At 42.1% G+C, this 22,413-nt stretch overlaps 1 protein-coding gene across 1 annotated transcript in view; it reads left to right on the forward strand.

Moving 5' to 3' along the window:
- The window catches only part of Nt5e (5'-nucleotidase ecto), a gene marked incomplete at its 5' end in the record, with an annotated part of 63,298 nt that extends 40,963 nt beyond the window's left edge, over positions 1 to 22,335 (forward strand). The window contains 6 exons of the mRNA XM_010641312.1: positions 13,967 to 14,164; positions 15,112 to 15,266; positions 16,645 to 16,750; positions 17,571 to 17,720; positions 18,903 to 19,103; positions 20,736 to 22,335. Coding sequence (XP_010639614.1) covers positions 13,967 to 14,164; positions 15,112 to 15,266; positions 16,645 to 16,750; positions 17,571 to 17,720; positions 18,903 to 19,103; positions 20,736 to 20,899 — 974 coding nt within the window. The remainder of the gene's footprint in view (positions 1 to 13,966; positions 14,165 to 15,111; positions 15,267 to 16,644; positions 16,751 to 17,570; positions 17,721 to 18,902; positions 19,104 to 20,735) is intronic.
- Between the last annotated feature and the right edge of the window lie 78 nt (positions 22,336 to 22,413).

The raw sequence follows: 22,413 nt of genomic DNA on the forward strand, positions 1-22,413 counted from the left end.
CTTCTTCTTTTTTTTTTTTTTTTTGCTACTAGGGATTGAACTCAGGACCTTGCACTTGTGAAGTAGGTGGCGGCATCACTGAGCTAAATCCCTGGCCCGGCCCTACTACTTAATCATTCCAAAACCTCTCAACGCTATCACACCAGAACCAGTGCAAATGAACCTCTAGGGGACAAACCATTGACAGTAGCCTCAGAACGAGGCCTAGCACTTTAGCTGTACTTATTGTGCCAGCTCTGTAAATAAATCCCTTCTCCAAGGCGTTTCCTAGCTTTTCACTGAGGCAGAGTCAGAACCTTAGAAAATACAGTGGGAACTAGCGACAGGTTGAAGTTTGAAATGTTTTTGTCTGTGACCCATAATAAACATTACATTTTACAGAAGGGCCCAACACACATTCACATAAGTCAAATAATACTTCCCCGAAGTACAGATAAGCATTCTGACATTTTTCTGTTCTGCATTTCCTTTTTTTTTCTTTTTAATACCAGTTACATCATACTAATTTTTTTTTTTGCAGTATAATTAACCATTGTTTTTTTAAAGCTCAGCATAGATGAAGCATGACCAAAATAAGGCATGAACAGTCCGAGGAGTCTTCCACCTTCACTCAGGCACTGGGATCCCCCGTATTCCTTGACCTGCCTTTACATCATTTTGATCTGTGTTGCCTTGCAGCAACAATTGGTCATGCACACTTATGGTGTCCCCTGCCGTCCTGAGAGCATTGGGTGACAGTGCTCAGCTTTCATGAGCTCTGTTGCCTGTCCTTTGGCTCCTGTCACTGTATTTACAGCCAGTGAAGTCCTACACGCAGGGTGAAAGAAAACTTTGAGGATAAAAATTACACTGTGCTTATCTGTAAGTCCTGAAGTAGATGTTAGAATCTCTGAGAAAACTAGATGAGTTTCATCTCTTGCTCCCATTTCATAGTGGCTTACCAAGATTAAACTTGTTCCTAGAAAATCTTCTATTTTGAGCCAGGAAAATATTTAAATGTAATTCTAGAACACAATAGGGGATGAGTATATTTGCCTATTTGAATAAACTTCCTCAACTTTACAGAATTTGGGAAACTGAGGCAAGAGGATTGCTACAAGTTCAAGACCAGCCTGGGCTATATAGCAAGACCCAATCTCAAATGATCAATCAATCAGTCAATCAAACTGATTTTAAAAGCATCTATAGATTTAGCCTGAAGTTAAAATATTGAATCTGCTAAACATTACTAGTTAATAGATACGGTTAAAATAATACATGCCTTTGAACCATTTTTAACATACACAAACGTACCTAAAAGGAAACTTTCTCAAAACACTTGAATTGCACACTGATACAGTCTGTTACGTTATTTAACCATTTTAGTGGCAGTTACCACCCATTAAATTACTTTCATTATATTGTAGCTGTCCTAGACTGTTTTAAACTCAGCTTCTTGCCTGGCTTCTTGCCACAGCTCCGCTCTTGTCCTGGCAGGGCGTCTATGTGGATGAGTGACCCAGTACCCAAGGTTCAGAGCCCTTGATTCCCTGGCCCCAGTGACTGTTACCTCTACTTCCTTCCACAGCTTCGCTTCTGGCCCACAGTTGAGACACAGTCATCTCCAGAACTGCTCTCCAGCTCACTTGTTATAGGCCCCTAGCCCCAGGGCCTTCCTGCCTCTTCAGTGCTGGACCCCTCAAGTCAGGCCTCATGTCCCTGAGCCTCTTCCTTCCTGTCGGCCGCCTTCCCTTCTCCCTGCTCCTAGCCGGGACGTGTTCATTGGACTCTCCACTTGACCATAACATGGTGGACACATGGAAGGTAGATGTGCAGTGTTGCTGAATGAATACCAACAAGGGAAGCTCCTTTGAAAATAACCTTCCCTAGCTGGGCATGGTGGTATACACCTGTATGTAATGCTAGCATTTCGGAGGCAGAGGCGGGAAGATCATGAGTTCAAGACCAGCCTGGACTGTGTAACAAATTCAAGGCTGGCCTAGAATACGTACTATAGTGAGATCCTATGTCAAAAACAAAACAAAACAAAGAATACGATTTTTTTTATTTGGTTGATTATTTTGGGTTGTTTTCCTTTGTTTTGATTTTTTGAGGGTCTCACTTTGAAATTCAGGCTGGCCCTGAACTCACTAAGTAGCCAAGGCTGGCCTTGAACTTGTGGTGATCCTCCTGCCTCATCCTTAGTGCTGAGATTATAGGCATGTGCCACTATGCTTGGCTTGATTTAAAATTTTTTTAATTAATTAATTTTATCATGACATTCATCATTAGAAATTTGCACCTTTACATAATCCATCTTGCTTCTTATTTTCCCCCCATTCCCCTGCCCTCCCTTCAACCCCTCCTCCCCTATCTACAGACTTTGCTTCCATTTTTTCTTTTTCTCATATTAATTCCATTCCCTTCTTTCCTTTCTCCTACCCCTCCCACTTCCCTTTCCCTTTGCACCTTTTCTTCCTATTTCACATTATCTATTATACCTTTAGTCCTTATTTACACTTTCAGTTTTTCACACTAGAGAAACTATTTGTTCTTTACACTTATGTGTCCTATAAATTTCACTTAAAAGTATCACCTCAATGTGCATCCATGTCTCTAGTAAAAGAACCCAACAACTCCCCCAAAAGTCCTCTAGACTTAATAACCAAATTCAGCAAAGTAGCTGGATACAAGGTCAGCACACAAAAATCAGTGGCTTTCCTGTCCATGAAAGACAGACTCATAGAGAAATGGAGCAAACAGTTCCTTTCACAGTAGCATCCAAAAAATTGAAGTACCTAAGAATCCACCTAACAAAGGAAATCAAAGACCTGTCCTCTGAAAACTACAGCACTCTGAAAAAATAGATTGATGAGGATATCAGAAAATGGAAAGAGATCTTGCTACTGGGTAGGAAGAATCAACATAGTGAAAATGGCCATACTTCCAAAACTGCTATATCGATTCAGTGTAATCCCAATTGAAATCCCAGCAGCATGCTTTACAGACCTTGGGAAGGCAATCCAAAAATTCATTTGGAACAAGAGACCTAGAATAGCAAAAGCCATTCTAAGCAATAAAGACAAGGTGGGGAACATCACAATCCCCAACTTGAAACTATACTTCAAAGCTGTTGTTAATTACCTAATTTTCATTGCTTCTGGATGTAGGCACACATTTGTTGCGTATAAAATTCAAAACCTTTTATTTAAAGAACAGAAATGACCTCAATGACTAAAAATTTTTTTCTCTTAAAACAAATGGAGGATCAGGGATATAGCTCAGCAGTCAGCACCTGCCTGGCAGACTCGAGTCCCTGAGTTGGATTCCTGATATCCCCACACACAAAAAAAAATGGAGCTGGACATTGTGACACATGCCTGGAATCTCAGCAGTTAGCAGGCAGAGGCAGGAAGATCACTGTGAGTTCAAGGCCAGCCTGACTACATAGTGAAACTGTCGAAAGAAAGAAAGGAAAAAAGAAAGAGAAAAGTAGAGTTCACAGCATAATTGTAGGTGGACACTTGGCTGCTGTGGAAGCATTGGGACTGCATTAGAGCAGGGAGAAGTGAGGGCAAATGACTTACGAGGCTTTTTGCAGTCCTTGCTCTTTACGCGTGTGTTCGCAGTAGTTTAGATGATCTTACATTTTAGAACAAGAAAACAAGTCTCAGCAGTGACCGTATTCATGGAACTAGGAAAGTCTGCAGCAAAACACTGTCTCCTTTGGGACTGGTGACATAAGTGGTTTATTAAGTGAATTGGAGAGTCAGCCAAAGGACAGAGGTATAGCTAGTAGGCTAGTAGCTTCAAAGATGGTGTCCTTCCCCGCTTTTCTTAAAATTTATATTGAAGCTGAGCATGATGGCACACCTATAATCCCAGCACTCTGGAGGCCGACACAAGAGGATCACTGTGAATTCGAGGCCAGCCTGGACTACATAGTGAGACCCTGTCTCAAAAAAATAAAAGAAAAAGAAAGTATTTTGAAACTATTCTCTAAGTTGCCCAGACTGTGGCCTCAAATTTGAGATTCTCCTGCCTTAGCTTCCCAAGTATCCCCACGGGATACCACATCTGGCTCCCTTGGTCTTTTTGAACATGGGAAGCACAGGGACTTGCTTGGTCCCATGGTCTCTATTAGGAAAAAAGGAGGGAAAAAACCCAAAAGTACAAGCTCAGCAGGACAGGTTTATTTCAGAACAAACCTGAGAGGGAGCACCCTGGCACTTAGACCAGACCAGCAACTCTCATATAGGCTGTGAGGTCTTTTATAGGCTCATGAGCCTAAAGGAGGGCTGTGACAGGAGAAAGTCAAAATGAGTGTGTGGGGGGAGTCAGTGATAAAGTTGCAGCTCCCAGCCAGGGACAAGACTTGAGAAACCACAGGGAGCAGTGGCTGCCTTCAGGAGCAGGACTGAAGAATGGCAGGAGTTACTGGGCCATAGTTACTGGGCCTTATTATCCCATGATTGGACATCTTTAGCAGGTGTAAAAGCATAGTGGAATGGAAGAGGCTTAAAGTTGTCTCCATAGCCTAGGATGGTGGTGGTAAGACTCCTACAGTCACCAACATGGATCCTTTCAGTAAACTTGCAGCCGTGAAACAGCCTCAGCTCCCGTTTACAGAGCAGAGCCAGAGCCGAGTATGAGGGCAAATGCCTATAATACCAGTATTAAGGGGGCAAATGCAGAGGATTCACAAATTCAAAGCCAGCCTGGGACAACATGGTGAGACCCTATCTCAAAAAGAACAGAGCCGGAAACTTCTGATTAGTGATTTTTGTAGCATAGTAGCACTGCTTAATTTTATCTCCATGTCCTAAAGCTGCTTTGCAAGGTGAAATGAGACTGTCTGTGGCCATTAATTCTGACAGTGTCATCGTTATTGGACTAACACATTAGTAAAGCACACACTGCTGGGTCAGAGTTTCTTATTAGTTCTGTGCCTCTTTCCCTGCTTCACTTCCCAGCTGCCAGGAACTAAGCAGCTTTGCTCTGCCTCACCCTTGGGTCATGAGGTCTTTGCCTCCGGCTGCCAGATATGGGCTGACAATGAGCAAACTAAACTTCTCCTTTCAAGTTGGTGGATAGGTATTATGTCCCAGTGATGGGCAAGTAACCGATCCAGTACTGAAATAAGCGAGAAAGACTATGAAACAAATGGCAGGGTCACCTGGCAGAGCTGAACCTAAGAAAGCTAGTGACCAAGTATTGTAAAATCTTAAGTGAGGCCAGTCACACCAGAAAGTACTAACTACTTCCCAGGATAGAAGTTTTTGCTTTCTTAGTCTTTTAGGTTGATGGTCTTCCCCCGAGGGTCTCATTTCTCCTGGACTTTCCCTGGAAAGTGGCTTGGAATCGTTGTTGCTTCAGACTCTGGCAGACCCTGTTTCTGCCCTGGCTCGGCTGCTGCTGGCAGTCTGACCTTGGACAAGTTATCTAAGCACTATGAGCATTAGTTTATTCATTCTTCCTTCCTTTCTAACTTTCTTTCTTTCTTGTATCCCTGGCTCGGCTGCTGCTGGCAGTCTGACCTTGGACAAGTTATCTAAGCACTATGAGCATTAGCTTATTCATTCTTCCTTCCTTTCTAACTTTCTTTCTTTCTTGTATTTTTTTTTTCTTTTTCTTTTTTAATGGTGGCAGTGATATAACACCCTTGGAGAATTGGGGTTTTTTATTACTACATATTGCTAGTACATAATATTTATATTCCTTGTATGGAGTCAGTACATGTACATAACACATACTCTTTTTTCCTCAGAGAATTGTTATAGGGATTAAGTCAGGTGGTAAACAGAATGTTGCCTCAGAATTTAGTAGATCCAAGACAGGAATGGCAGTTACTCAGTTATCTAATAATGTCTATGTAGTATCTGTCTATCTATGAATCTGCTTTTCTAGAGAACACTCATACAGAAATTCTACTAAATTAAATGGTTTCTTCTCTCTAAATGTATTTTGCCACCAATGGGAGAGCGGAACTACATCCTCAGCCCTTTATAAATTTTGGCTGAGTCTCACTAAATTGCTAAATTTCCCAAACTTGCAGTCCTCCTGAATCAGCCTTCCAGAGTGCTAGGATCACAAGCATGTGTCACCACACCTGACGTATATATTTTTTAAACTTGCAAAATTTTAAGGTGGTGGGTCTATGGGTGTTTTCTTTGCCTTTTGCCAAATATTCTGTAATGCTAGTTTTATTCTTTAATAAAGCTTTAAAAAAAACCTCTAAATCCTATAAACTACCATTAATCCCAAATTTAAACTACTACATTGTGATTTTTTTGTTAAATAAAGAATAATTTCTCAAATTTGAGAATCTATGCCGAATTCACAAATGGTCAAATATAACTTCTTATGCTCAGAAAGTAAAAAAGCAAGGTTATGGTAGTTTAACCCACAGTCTGGACATGTGGCACTCAGTTCTCTTACCCTCAGTTTATCACTTCCCCCAAGCCTAGAAGCATTGAGAGCTTACACTGGTAGGAGAGAATTTCTACTGCTCAGCTGTGACTAGGAGCCCAAGCGCCTGCCTCCACTCTAGCAGTTGGCCCCATACGTGAGGGCAGCTGGCCAGAGAGATGCTGGAGATCAGTGACTAACACAGCATTGACACTGCATATGGCCTCTCTAGCCTCTCCAGCTAAGTGCTTATTTTCTGGAGGATGTCAGCTTATGGTTATAATCACCTTTTTAATCTCAAAAAATAAAATTACTTCTGAAAAGAGCATCATCAATAAATTGAACTACATGAGCATGTCAAGATGAAAATCCTTTCTTTCCACTCTTTTGCCTTGGACTCTGCATTTTAACACGCTATGGTGATAGAACCAGAGAATATTTGTGTTGCTAGGATTTAGTTAAACCACATATGGTGGCACACATCTATGATCCCAGCGCTCAGGAGGCTGAAGCAGGAGGATTGGTGTGAGTGAGTTCAAGTCTAGCTTAAACTATATTACGAGACCCTGTCTCAAAAAAAGTTTTTTTTTTTACTTGTTATTAAAAAACCTACTGTAGGGGCCGGGGATTTAGCTCAGCGGTTCAGTGGCCTGCCTTGCAAGTGCAAGTACCCAAGTTCAGTCCCCAGTACCAAAAAAAAAAAAAAACAACAACAACAAAAACCCTACTCTATAATGTGAAAAGTGAATAGGAAATCTGGTTCCTGGCATTATACTGAACAAAGGGATAGGCACAATCAGTATGAAGAATAGAGGGTGGCAAAAAGCAAGCAGAAGCCTTACTGTTTTTCCCTCTCTGCATCAGGCACCATCTCCTGGCCTCATACAGATGAAGAAAACACCATAGGCCTAAGCCCTCCTTGGAGCTCTAAACATGGACTACACGTGTGCTGGACTTTCCTACCATCAGGGCTCCCTGCTTCACCCCAGGCAGGCAGCCTAGATTGGATTTCATGAGGGGTTGGTGCCCACTCTGGTTACTGCTGAAAGGGGCATCATCTCTTTGTGACATCCTAATTGTTGTTTGAGGGCCAAGAGCAGGAATTTGAGTCATAAATCACAGTATCTGCAAAACAGAGTGGCACAGCTATGGCACTAATGCCTGGCTCTGGGTACCCTGAAGGAGACAGCACAGGGTAGAGATGGCTGCAGTGACAGGGTCTTAGTCCTCTGGTTATTGGACAAGGGTAGCCAGGGTGATGAGACTAAAGGCTGGGCTCAGAGGCTCTCGAAACTACTGGTCTCTGCTGTATGCCCAGAACAGTTCTTGCACAGCCCCCAGCCATGGCCTCCACCTGAGTGGCTCAGCTTTCATGCTTGTTAGCTTGCCCTGAGACACAAGGATCATTGATTATGTGTGCAAAAGATACTCATAGCTTAAAATTTTTTTTTAATTAAGCTGGGGGGCCCAAGGATTTAGCTCAGTGGCACCGTGACTCCCTTGCAAATGCAAGGTCCTGAATTCGATCCCTGGTACTGCAAAAAAAGGTAAGCTGGGCATGGTGTAATCCTAGCTGGGTGGCTGAGGCAGCAGGATCAAAAGTTCAATCCCAGAATAGGCAACTTAGTGATTTAGCAAGACCTTTTCTCAAAATTAAAAAAAAAAAAAAATAAAAAAAAAAAAAAAAAAAAAAAAAAAAAAAAAAAAACAGGCCGGAGGGAGGGCAAACAGGCGTGGTGGCACAGACCTGCAATCCCAGCATTCAGGAGGCTGAGGCAGGAGGATTGCCACTAGTTCAAAGCCAGCCTGGGATACATAGTGAGTTCAAGGCTAGCCTGAACTACATAGTGAGACCGTTTAAAAAAAAACAAAAAAACAGTGCATCGGCCCTGGATTCCATCCTCAGTACTACTAAAAAAAAAGGTAAACCATTGTTAGTTTAAACCACCAATCAAATATTTTGTTTTATAAACTGAAGAAACAAAATCAGGTCCCAGGTGTTAAATGTCTCTTTCAAGGCCAGAAGAAACCAGATTGAAACTAGCACCTAAACCAGTTCTCATTTCCCCATTCTCAGTTAAAGTTTTTATTCCTTAACTACTCCAGGCTCTATTAGTGGAAAAAAACTGAAGTGGGGGAATTTTTAGGCAGAAGGGTCAGTACTGAGGCACTCCTGTCCCTACACATGGTTTCCACCAAAGGGGAAGCATAATTTTTGGTGTGCTATATGGAAAAGTACTTACTAAATTACTTAAGGTTAGTCATTATTCTGGTCTATTTTGTCGTATAACAGTGCCACACACCAGTAACTTAAAATCAGTAGAAGTTTATTTGATTCATGGGTCTGGAGGCCAGAAAGTTCAAGATTGAGGGGCTGCATCTGATGCGGGCCTTCTTGCTCTATCCCAACATGATGGAAAGAATTACATGCAAGAAAACATGAAGTAGGGAACAGGAGAGGCCAGACTTATTTACACTATAATGAAACCACTCCTGCAATAAGTGCATTAGGTCACTCATAAAGGTCCCAGCTCTCAACACTGCCATAGTGAGGATTAGATTTCCAACACATGAACTTTGGGAAACACACTGAAACCACAGCAGCTGCTCAATGAATATTTATTGAACGCTTCTCCATGTTACACAAACCCCATAGACACAGCTGCCCCTAGCCTCATGGAACTTGGTGATCTTGAAAAGCATACTGACCTTGATGTGATGTTTTTAATTGCACAATTTGCAAACAAATCATAGTTTATATAATCACAAAGCATACAAGATGCTGAAGGCGCATACAATAGGACGACCTCACCAAATCTCAGGGATCATTGGTTCCCTGAGAGACTGACATAAGGGCCAAGATCACAAAGACATCCAGGAGTTAAGTGAATAATCACTCATCTTTATCAATCATCAGCTTTTGTTTTGTTTTTTGGTACTGGGGATGGAACTGGGGTCCTTGTGCTTACAGGGCAGGTGGCAGAACCACTGAGCTAAATCCCCTGCCCTCGAGCATCTACTTTGTGTCAGGTTTTATTTGCTGCGTTAACTTCTTTAATCCTCCCCCAAACACTGTAACACAGATACTGTTTTTCCCACCTGATTGATAATGGATGATGGAGGGTAAAAATATGGAACTAATTCATATGTAGGTGTGTGGCTCCAGAAGTTCTTACTGTATGTGAGAAACTTCCTGGGCAGTAGGTATGGTACCGGAATAGGAAGAGATCAAGACTGTTAGAAGGCAAGGTAGATGTTCTAGATCAATGGTCCTCAGCTTTTTTGGCTCCAAGGATTGGTTTATCCAGGAGACAGTTCTTCCATGGAGTGAGTGAATCTGGGGAATAAAATTAGGATGACTCAAAGGAGGGCATAGCCTAGATCCCTTGCATTCCCACTTCACAAGTGTTCTACTCCTGTAAGAATCTAATGCCACTGCTGATCTGACAGGAGACAGAGCTCAGGTGGTAATATGAGTGACGGGAAGTGGCTGTAAAGACAAATGAGACTTCACTCCCTCAGCCACTGCTCACCTCCTACTGTGAAGCCGGGTTCCTAATGGACCACAGACTAGAAGCATGGGGTTGTGGAACCCTGTTCTAGATGAAACTGCTGAGATAAGAAAGGGCCACATACATAGGTCTTACAGATTATAATATTGTGTTCCATATTGTGTTTATCCTAAGAGCTGTATATAGCCCAGAATGTACATGATCATATTTATGTTTTGGAAAGATCACTTAGGCTGCTGTGTGGAGACTGAATTAGAAAGTGGCAGAGGCCAGTTATGTGGCCACTGCAGTAACCCAGGCACAAGTTAGCAGTGTCCATGACTGGCTTTTCTCAGGAGACAGAAACATGTAGAAGCAGTGTCTTGTGATGAGCTCTTCCAAAAAATTTTAGAGACTCAGATCCCTTAAAAGCAATGACTTTGAAATAGAGAATGGCAGTTAATCCTGCTATGTCACCCTCATTTGATTAAGAAGTGCTGAGAAGATTAGTGAAGCATGCTCTTGGGTGTGTCAAGGAAGTGCAGTACTGTATACAGTCCCTTCCTCCTGCTGTTTCCCATACACACCTTTCTGCATGATGTTGGAGCCAGTAGACCATGGATTGAATTGCTCAAAACTAGAAACCAGGTTAAATGTTTTCTTTTAATTTGAGGTATTGTGTCTCACCCACAAGAAAGTAATTATTAAATTTCTGTTTGTTGTTTTGAGACAGGCTGTCATTGTGTAGCCCACGCTGGCCTGAATCTCTTGATCACCTTGCTTCTCAAGTAATGAGCTCTTCCAAGGAATGACTATCAGAAGTACCTCAGGTGCTGGGATTCAGGCTTGCACCACCATACCCACTTCCAGTTATTTTTATCTAGTGCTTTTATAGAGACCCCAATTCTGAAGTTCTCAAACTAGTTTTCATATGGATTAAAATTGTGGTGTGACTATCTCAAAACATTCTGTAATTCATCCAGTTGAAAACCACTGTAGGTGACGCCTTCTCCCTGGTACCTCTGTCTGTCACCCCATGATGCTGGGAGGACAGTTGTCCGGACCCACAGTTGAGATCACATTCCTGGGCTCCAAGGGCAGGGCTTCTGAGGTTTCCCCAGACACCAGTCCCAAGTTGTGGAGGACCTGACTTGCCAACTCCGGTTGTCAGTCCACAGCTGCAGCACACACACCCCCCTCCCTGCCATGATTGATTCCTGGAGGAGTTGTTGGCTGGATGACTGGAACAGAGTCTGTGGACAGTTTCTGTCCTGCCCAGGTGATGAGTCAGGCACCTAAAGACAAAGGTATGGATGGCTCTGTGTAGAAAGAATATTTTGAGCATAACACTCTTGCTGAACAGCATGGAATGGTATGGAAAACCTGAATCCCTGGATTGCTTTCTCTGCCAGTGTTTTTCTGGGATTGTCAGGATTGTCAAATAGAAAGGGGTGTAGAGAGGGCTCAACTGGGAAGAGGCAACTGGGATTAGCCAACTGAGTCCAGATACTACCTCGGCCACCTAGGAAGCACCCTCTTCATTTCTGATTTAATCATTTTAAGATGCCAGTGACATATTTTTTTGTTTTAATAAAAGGAACATCATGGACTTTCTGAACTAGAAAATATTCCGTCAGATGGGAGCTGGATTTGCTAACTCCGATTTGCAGAGTGCATGCTAAGCTATAAGCTATTTAACTGGGTTGTTATCTTCCAACTTTTACATTCTGTTCAAATGCAGACATTTCCATAGAAGGAGGGAAAAGGCTTTAAAAAGCCAGATTTGCCATTCTCTTGGATTTCTAGGAAACTGCCAGACTTCTGATTTCTACATTAGTGTTTTTTTCCCCCTCCTGGATGGGGTGTTGTTCACCACCTTGTGGAAATTAGGAGAACTGTACTTTCCCAAATATCTGCAGTCAGATAAGGAACATGCTGAGGGTGCTGAGGGGGGCACTAATGTAACCACTGGATCCCTAGAAGTGAAAAATGGGTTCTAGACTTGCCCATCAGAGAACCAGCCCAGAACAGAACAAGGAAGATCAGTGTGTCCATCTTACCTGCTGCTTTACCGTGCATCAGTCATCCGCTACTGTCATGGCCATCCTCTGCCAGCTGCCTTGAGGCCATACACAGTACTGCAAAGGGAAATGGAGCAAGGTTTTCATTGGCTCTCAAACTGGTGCTTTTGTACAAGTAAAGTTCTGAGACTGCCTTTATTTTAGAGGAAGCAAGAAAGCAGGACATTGATATTAGTAACACTTGTGGGCTGCTTGTGCGGTGCTAGTATTTACAGTACTTGTATTCTGTGTTCCTACTACAAGGGAGGCAGATTTTGGCTCACAAGGTCGGCAGGACTGGCTTCTTCATAGCCAGCCCAGCTCGACTTAGGTGAAGAGAGAAGTCCAAAAAGAGCTTGAGACAGAAAAGTCCATACTCTGGGTGTGCATTTGACTTTTTAAGTGGCCTTTGGGAAGCAGCTTACACACTTTATGGGACTAACACTGTAGGCCACATTGGGTAGTGGAGAGAACATAAGATCCAGTGTGTAACAATTCTGGTTTTCACTTGTTCCCCATAACATAACAGCTCTGTGACCTTGGGCACTTTGCCTAAGACTGTCAATCTTCTCTACTCTAAAGTATGGTTAATAATAAGGGCTGCCTCATGGAAAGCATGGAGAACTAAATGAGAGAAAGCCCAGGCCAGATTCATGGCTCCCTCTCATAACTGGTTCATGTGTATAACTAACATGCTGAAGTTCTCCAAACCCTCTGTAAACATCCGATAGGAAGAAGTAATCATGGATGTTATGAGGGAGGTGACAAGCCATCACAGTGTTCCACTGACAGTGTAGAAATAAATGATTACTCAGAGATGAAACTTAGTTCAGTCACCAAGAAGGCCCAGAGGTGCTGTCTCAACTCAGAACATCCATAGTTAGGGAGATTCTCAGGAGAATCTGTAAACTTTCAAGCTTTTATTTAGAATATCACTGTAAGAGAAAAAAGCAGAAGAAAAGCAGGTTTGGCACGGTGCTGTCTCAAGGCTAGGCAATTTTCTTGGTGAAAGGGGAGGGGCAGCAGCCAGACACAACATGTTTCACTAATCTAAACTTCTTTCATTCCTCACAGAGCCTGCAGGCTTTTGCCCCATCACCTTTAAAAGGCAGGAACAGCAGTGATGTACAGTCTAATGTTTTGTAGTCTCTGACTCCAAACAGCCCAAATTATGTCACTGTCTCTATGGAGATAAACCATGAACTATAGTATGCATGGAATACAGTTAAAGAGCTTAAATATGCAAAGTGATGAGACACCAGGCACCATGCTCCCAGTACAGCCACACTCCTGCCCTCATGAGGCCTCTAGGTGATGAACAGCTCCCAGGGCTCTCCTGGGGATCCCTCTGAGATTGAAGCCAGCAGAACCTGGTTGGGGAGGATAAGTAGGCATGCTAGTGAGCCTTGTGGTGAATGTGGCTCTTCCAAAAGACACCTAATGCAACGGAAAATTTAGTAACAAAACCCAAGTACAGTCGTCACTTTTGCCCATCTTCCATTAATGATTCTAAGCTCTTGAGTATGTGTCTAGGGTTTCTAGAGATCACCATCACCTTATATGGGAAAGAAGTATACATTTATTACATACCTATTATCCTACCAGGCACTGTGCTAGGAAGCTCAGATATTTGTCTCAGTAGCCCTGTGGAATATGAATTATTTTGTGATTTTTCAGCCAAGGAAAAAGGAATAAGGCAAAGTGGCTTTGCTAATCCAGCTAGGAGGAATGGAGCCAGAGTCAAGATGGAGATAGGATCTTAGCAATGTTCCATCTTTGTGTGCCACACTGCACCAGGCATAAGGCCCTGGACTTAGGAAGATCGTAGTAAATGCCTACTGAGTTGAAAGTGGAAGGATTCATGTTCCAGGAGGGCATTTGGAAACAGGAGCAAATGCCCAAACAAGGCTCTGAAAGACTAGCTATGTAGAGCACTTTAAAACTTACTGTCACCCATCTAGGGACTGCTGCCCTGAAGCCAGCCATGTATAAGGGCTGAATTGATCAGTTTTGTCTTTTAAATTTTAGGCATCCCACCTTCCAAAGAGGTGCCTGCTGGGAAGTATCCATTCATAGTCACCTCTGACGATGGGCAGAAGGTGCCTGTGGTCCAGGCCTATGCTTTTGGCAAATACCTAGGCTATCTGAAGGTTGAGTTTGATGAAAGAGGAAATGTCATCACTTCATCTGGGAATCCCATTCTTCTAAACAGCAGCATTCCTGAAGGTATGTGACATTCAGAGGAATTTTCCGCCATTCAAAACTTAGGTGGTTAGATTTTCCTTTCCTTGTCCTCCTTTTTTTTAATGTGTGAGAAAAAACTATATACTTATAAAGAATTTAGTTTCTGTCTTCATGGATAAGGAGACTTAAAACTCACAACTGTTAAAATCCCCGTTTGCTTCTCCAGGTCCTCTTAACATGGGACTGTACATCACTGCCGTTCCTGCCTTTTCAAAGCATGATCCTGACAGGCCAGGGTTACTCTCAGCTCACGTCCAGGGGAGAGCTGATTATCAAAACAAGGAGTTTAAACTGAGAAGGCTGAAATCATAAGACCCCTCTCCAGGGGCAGTATGTCACGGGCAGGTGCCTCAGTTTCTTTATTTACGAGATAAATCCCTTGCTTTCTTTTTTCTGGGACTCAGAGTAAAACTACATTGCCATTTTTATCATATATGTGAACATACTCCTGTGTGTCTATCACTAGTCCTTCCCTGTTTGCCATGAGCAGCTCAGGAAGGATGGGTGTTGAAGTGCCACAAAGCCAGGAAAGGCTATGGTCAACACAGCCTCCCTATAGCTAGTGAGGGTGGGGCCCAGGACCACACACCCAACAAGCCCTTTGTACCCACCCTTTGAGAGTCCCATGCCACCACCAGAGCCGACAGGTGCTCACCCAGGCCTGGTGAGTTGATGTTAAGATGTTCAGCATGTCCTTGCATTAAGAGCCAGCCCACGTCTTACTGCCAGGAAACAAATAGAAATACCTAATGAAATCTCATGGATTTTCGAAACAAAAATGTACACAACTGTCATAAAGAAATGTGTATTCATGACAGGTAAGCTAGTTAATTTTTGATTCCTTCTCTAAATTTAGCGCCCAAGATCTGCTTTAACTATAGACTTCATTGCTCTTTTCTTCCTTTCTCCTTTCCTTCTTTTTCTCCTAGATCCAAGCATAAAAGCAGATATTAACAAATGGAGGATAAAATTAGCTAATTATTCTACTCAAACACTGGGGAGAACAATTGTCTATCTGGATGGCTCCACCCAGACATGCCGCTTTAGAGAATGCAACATGGGCAACCTGATTTGCGATGCTGTGGTAAGTCACCTGCAAGAGCAGAGTCCACCTAGGGATAAGAAAGGAAGACAGACAATGAGGGACAAATAGAGTGGCAGAATTGGGGATTTGCCCAGGCCAAAATTTGCCTGATTTTTTTGCTGAATAGCTTGGCATGGTGCCTGAATGATTCTGGGCGACAATCACTTTGTTGCTATATAGGAACTAAACATTTAAGATTATTACTTTCATTCTATAAGATGATTCAAAGACACAGACAAACTCTGCCACTCTGAAGGTAGATAAAACACAGCTCCTGAGACCTAACTTGGCCAGACTAGCCTTTCCCAGTCTGCCCACTCACCTCCAGGAAATCTTGGCCTTGTGTGACTTGGCCTCTTTCCCAAGCATACTCTCCATTACTATAAGACGTCCCTGGCCAGATCAAGATTACCCATGAGGAGTGCTTATTTGGGGAAGATGGCTGTGGTTATTCTCTGGTGATCAGGCTGAGCCATCCTATGGGTTCACAATCTGCACCTACATGCTAGGTATGTGGTGCCTGGAATATAATTACACTCAATAAACATTTGCCAAGTAAGTGACATCCGTGCTTTCCCAGATGAGGCCCACACTGGCTCTTCTGCATCATGAAGTGAGTGTGAAAGAAACAGCCAAAAAGAAGTCATTATGTACATATTTAGAGAAACTTCTAGAAAGAAACCCCTCAGTCAGTTAGCAGTTTGTACTTCTGTGTTAAAGAAGCTGGGCAAATACAGAACATTTACTTTTTGTGCTATTTGTTAAAAAATGAGAATATATTAATTTCCTGTCTGATAATTAGACACATTATTTTAATTAAAAGAAAAGCAAGAATGAACCTGATTCTCCCCAATTTCAGGAGGCTGTCTCTGTGCCTCCAAAATTACCAACCTGAGAGCTGACTGGGGAGCACAGACAAGGAGACTGGCTCTGGTTGGCATGAGGTCTGATGTTGAGGGCCCAGCCTACCCTGGAGGAGCCTGTGAGGGACACTGCTGCAGGCTCCTCTACGCCGGCTTCCAGGCTCAACATGAGACAATCCTGAGAGACCCTTTGCTAAGGCCCACTAGCCTGAGACAAAAGAGGTTTCAGGAGAGGGGAGGCACAGCTCCCGGTCTCTAAGGGCCTGATACAGGACTGGTCACAACACCATAATTTTGTTTCTAAGAGAAGATAAATGGACTAGTAGAAGATAAATAAACTAATAATAATTGTGTTTTGACTAATAGAGCATAGAACTAGTACTATGATTGAGAAATCTCTGGGAACAAAGCAGCAAAGGAAGAGTTTTATTTCCTCAGTAGAGCTAACTAGATTCCTGGAACTGATTCCAATGAAGACCCAGAATAACTCGTATAAATTTGTGCTACCATTGCAGATTAACAACAACCTTAGACACCCAGATGAAATGTTTTGGAACCACGTGTCCATGTGCATTTTAAATGGTGGTGGTATCCGATCACCCATAGACGAGCAGAACAATGGTAAGCTCCCCAGCCCAGCATCCTCAGTCATGTTCTTTCTGGGGTTCCTACCCTGAACATGTCCATTGGCAGCTTCTAATCATCTCTGCTGCCAGTCATGTACCAAAATGTCAGTCCTTTGGGTTTGGGGTAGTTGTTAATGAAGTTCAGTGTTCAGCCCAGAGGATACACACATGCATTCTCATATAGCCACACATAGATGGAGCAGCTAAGAGCTAACAGAACCCAAGCTTGGTCTAAATTTCTGACTTGCAAAGCTAACAGCTGTTCCTGATTTATGCAAAATATTGACAGTGTCTACCTTGGCATCCATCTGAAAGACAAAATCACCAATCTTCTGTGCTGGATTAAATTATTATACATAACCAAGATTATATCATATGATACAACAAATCTACTAGACAAATATCCAAGACCTTCTTGTAGCCCTCTGTGAAATAAGGTTAAATCCATCAGTGTGAGTAAGCCTCCAAGTTCACTGCATGTCAGACAAAACAGACAAGTGGCAGGGAGACACTATCTGTCTGAAAGAACTGAGCAGTGCTTTTCATACTTAGGTTCAGCCCCATACCAACACATCTGAGTCTGAGTACATGAAAGCCATTATTGAGCTCCACCCCCCTGCCAAGAGATGACAGACCAGGCCCACATTCTCAATCCATTATTTAAATTCAGGAGTCACTAGACACAGAGGACACTGTGTCTTCAGCTCCCTAGACTCTTCCATCATCTTCCCTCCCTCTGAGGGAACAGAACTGGTCTTAGGCTAAGCAGTTTCTTAGTATGTTTGCATGCTTGCCTTATCTGTGGCTGCTCTTAGGCACCATTACCTGGGAGAACCTGGCTGCTGTCTTGCCCTTTGGAGGTACATTTGACCTGGTCCAATTAAAAGGTTCCACCCTGAAGAAGGCTTTTGAGCACAGTGTACATCGCTATGGCCAGTCCACTGGAGAATTCTTGCAAGTGAGCGGTAAGTCACACATTCACCCAACTTTCAATGGCCATGGACTCCAGAGCCAAGGGATTAGGTTGGGGTCAAAGCCCCAGGACCCTGGTAATGAACAATATTTGCAAAATATGATTTGACATCAGATGGACCCTCCAAAGGAGCTGGCCTTCTCAACACTAAGCAGCACAGCTGCCTTGAGTTCTAAAATCATAGTTATTTAAGCACTTGTATTCTTTATTTTTAAAAAAAAGTTCTATTCATTGATTGCCTTGGAACCATGCCAAGGTTCAAAGAAACAGTGCCCAGTCAGTATTAATAAGGATGACTTGGGAAGAGGCGGCCTGCTGCACAAACGGCCTGTAACAGCTCATTCTACATCCCACTGTGTCTGAGGGCAAGTCCTCAAACTTTCTGAGTGTAGTGGGAAAATCTGTCTTGGGTGGCAGTGAAGACTGAATAGAAACAAGTATTTGCAATATTGGCAAAATTAAAAAAAAAATTCCACTCCAGTGAATTCTTGATAATCTTATTTTATTCTAAAACCATACTCTTATCTCATTTTTTGACATCATATTATGACTGCACTCACACTTAGCTGTAATGGCTTTGGTGAGTCCTCCCTTTGCAGAACATATTGTTGGGATTAAGCAGTAATAGCATGGGGCTCTGGCTGCTGCCTGTAGGGCAATCCCAGTAGCTAGCATTTTCTCAAGATGGAGCTGAGGAAACAGCATTATTTTGATATTTGAGCAAAGTTCTGAGAAGCTGTATGCTTTCTGAGTCACCCTACCCCAAATTAGATTTTAGTTAAAATTGTTACAAATGCACTTTGCTTCTCATCTCTATTCCTCATTTTCCAAAGCAGTAGCACCAAGTTACTACACCAATTAACTGAAGCCTTTAAAAGGGAAAAAAAACAAAACAAAAAAAACATGTAGTTTTCCCTTGCAAAATCAGCCTTACCCTTTGTTGTGCAGATCATTTTCCTTCCAGTGGTTCTCATCTCTCCTGGAATGTTGATGAAAAAAGCTAACCAAGAAAGACCAATGGCATTGTCACTTCCATTACTTTGATGAAATTTCATTCAAACTCAAACTAGAAACAAGTCTAGTACATATCAATCCACGTTTTGGCAAAATTTCCATTATTAAGTAACAAGTCTTCCTTTGGATCCAGTGAAAATATAGACTCATTTCTTTATAGGAATCCATGTGGTATATGATCTTTCCCGAAAACCAGGGGACAGAGTGGTCCAATTAGATGTTCTTTGCACCAAGTGTCGAGTGCCCAGTTACGAGCCTCTCAGAATGGATGGGATATATAAGGTGACTCTTCCAAGCTATCTGGCCAATGGAGGAGATGGATTCCAGATGATAAAAGACGAATTATTAAAACATGACTCTGGTAAGTACATGTGTCTCTTCTTCTCCTTATCCCAAAGGCACTCAAGAACAAATCTGGGTTAAGAGAAACTACTTGGGAATGTAAGGAGAGCAAAGTCAGAAAACCACAGGAAGTCCCTGTTGCTGATTCCCTACTGTTTTGCTTGTTGAAAAACAGAAACACTGCATTGAGAAATAGTACCCTGCCACTTTCACAGGATATGTATCCATCCATCCATCCAACCTAGAAAAAATTCAACTTTAATGGGGGTGCTGGGGATTGAACCCAGAGCCTCAGGTATGTCAGGCAAACATTCTACTGCTAAGCTACCATCCCCAGCCCTTTTTTTTTTTTCCAATTTTAAGACAAGGTCTTGCAAAGTTGCCCAGGCTTGCCTCAAATTTGTGATTCCCCCCTGCCTCAAACTCCTAAATAGTTGGGATTGCAGAGCATGAACCTCCATACCCAGTGAAAATCCTCTTTTAAATCAGAAATGCTTTTAAATCCTTTTAGTCTACACCTAAGCAGCTATTTAAATTGTGAAATGTGAGTTTATTGTTTTTTTGAGACAGGGTCTCACTATGCAGTTCAGGCTGGCCTTAAACCCACTATGTAGCCCAGGCTGGCCTTGAAATCAAAGTACTCCTCCTGCCTCAGCCTCCTGAGTGCTGGATTACAGGGGGTGTGCCAACATACCTAGCTGTTTTACGGTTGCAGAAAAATCACACCTGTGTCACTTTAGGTTGAATGGAAAACTATCATATTAAATAATCTACATTTTCTTTCTTGAAGCTTTTAGTATGAGTAGGTCAAACAAGAGTGTCCTTCTCTCAGTACAGTGATTTCATAGAGTCAGTTACAGGAACAACCACACCTGATTATCAGTTGATATTTTTGGTAGCACCAAGTTTCCTTTCATACCAACCTCCCTTTTGAAAATGCAGTTGAGAGCCACCTCATGTGCTTCCTAAAGAAGAAAGCAGTACAATCACAAGAGAGCCACATACACAGCTTCTCTGAATTTCTGGAAGCTCAATAGGTTCCTCCTCAGCCTTATTGGAGTGGGCCTTCCATTTTAGTTGCTGGGAGGAAAGGCTCTGACCACTTCTGTCCATTCCACGAGAAGATGGGAGAGCAGGCTTTAAACTGCACATGAGCCACACTGATGGGTATTAGAGATTCTTTATCACCACTCCTCTCTTTTGGAAACGAAGCCTGCATTTTCTTACCACTAATTAAGTGGAAATAATTTTGAGCAGGCAAGCACAAGAAGCCAGTTTTATTTCTCAACTAATTGCTCCTGACCCAGTTCCCTAAGGCCTTTGGTTCTGAAGTGGATCAAAGTCTATAATGAGACAAAGCCTATTGAGACATCTTAAGAACTCAAATTTCTTTGTTCCAGTTACCCAAAAATGAACAACAGGCATGTTTCACATCTAGAACTTGAAAAGACAAAAAAAAAAAATCCTTTGTACTTAGGATCACCAGTGTTCTTGTCTTCTGACATTTTATCCCTGGAATAAAAAAAAAAATAAATGCTTTCCCTTAAAATTACAGAGGCCTTTAGAGAAATACATTGTTTATCCCCCCTTCTTACTTTTAATTGATAATTATTTTTTATGTATCTAAAATTAAATATGTGCATTTTTCCAGGTGACCAAGATATCAACGTGGTTTCTCAGTACATTTCAAAAATGAAAGTAATTTACCCAGCAGTTGAAGGTCGGATCAAGTTTTCTGCAGGAAGTTATTGCCATGGAAGCTTTTCTTTAATATTTCTTTCATTTTGGGCAGTGATTCTTGTTTTGTACCACTAACCAAAAATTCTCCTTGCTATTAATGTAAAACTGTATTTTTTTCAAAGTGAGATTCCATCTGCCTTTTAGGACCTGGTGTTATATCACAGGCTATCCTCACAGACTCCTAAGCGCTGAAGCTTAGGGCACTGTGAAAGAAAGAGATAGATATCATCACTCAGAGTCAGCAACTTCATGAATGGATGCAAACTTAGTGAACTTAGATGGAAAAGTAAATAGGGCCCTCTAAGAAGATAGCCAACCATGTTTAATTTATGTAAAAATTTTTTGTGACATTTTATTAACAATTTTAAACCATGGAAATAATTGTTCTATCTATCCTACTTCTAATACATGGAACAACTTACAAGTTTATGTAGATCAAGCACATTGCTTCATTTAATGGCCATAACATTCTTCAGAGGGTAATTTAGGTGGTGTTTTCCTCATTCAATACACAAGCAAACTGAAACTCATAAAGGGTGACTTGTTCAGTTCTACTCATAGTTAAAAGTACAGATCAAGGCTTGAACTTTAGGTTTCTTAACATCATATCCAACACTTCCTCATCGATATCAAGTTGCTCCTCAGAATGGTAATTAATAGTCTCTTTTCATGACTACCAATGGCCCCAAGATCACGGATGGCAAATCTCAACTTATACTATTTTTTTCTTTTTCCTTCTTCTTTTGGCTCCTGTTGTAACAGCAAGTTTAATGGACTAAACAAGGGACAGCATTCTCTCTTCCATTACCATAGGTCTTTGAATCAGCAAACAAACTATAAAGCAGATAATGGGAAAGGACAGAGTCTGCAGAATGTAGTTATGGGGGCAGGGGAGAAAAGGAAGACATGGGACACCAAGACCAATTTACATTACAGAAGAGAATGAGCTAAGGAAGTTAAGCAGCATGGTGCCTGACACACAGTATTGGTTATTAATTTTATGAGATTCCATTAGCTCTGTCTCTTCTGCACTTCTGTAGTCTTCTTCCTAACTTCAGATGTCATGAAAAGAGGACCTTCTAAAATAAGTTCTAATTAATTCTATACCTGGTCCCACTCCAAGATGCCAACACTGCATTTATGTTACCAGTAATCTCACCATACACATTAGGAAAAATCCAGAGTCTGGAAGATAAGCATTGGTTTTAAGATGCTGTATATATAAGATATTTGAAGTTACTCTGTTTCAAAAATCCAAACATCACAGTAAATCACTCTCAAATCCAGAGCTGAGAACACCTGCAGGGGAGTGGGTCCCTGAATGTTCAGGAAATACCTGACTGATGAAATGATTTATGATCAAAAACCTAACATTTGCTGATAGTGGCAGTGGGATCAGATGTGCCTACTCAGCATTACATCAGTAATTCACCAAGAAATTGAAGACTTCACCTTAATAATAAGCCAGGCATGGTGGCGCATACCTACATTCTCAATACTCAAGAAGCCAATGCAAGAAGATGGTCAAAAGTTTGATGCCTGCTTGGGCTACCCAGTAAGTTCGCTCAAGGCAAGCCTGAACTACATAG

This window comes from Fukomys damarensis, unplaced genomic scaffold (assembly GCF_012274545.1).
Source record: "Fukomys damarensis isolate Sample0158 unplaced genomic scaffold, DMR_v1.0_HiC HiC_scaffold_14, whole genome shotgun sequence".
In the NCBI taxonomy this organism is placed as follows: domain Eukaryota; kingdom Metazoa; phylum Chordata; class Mammalia; order Rodentia; family Bathyergidae; genus Fukomys; species Fukomys damarensis.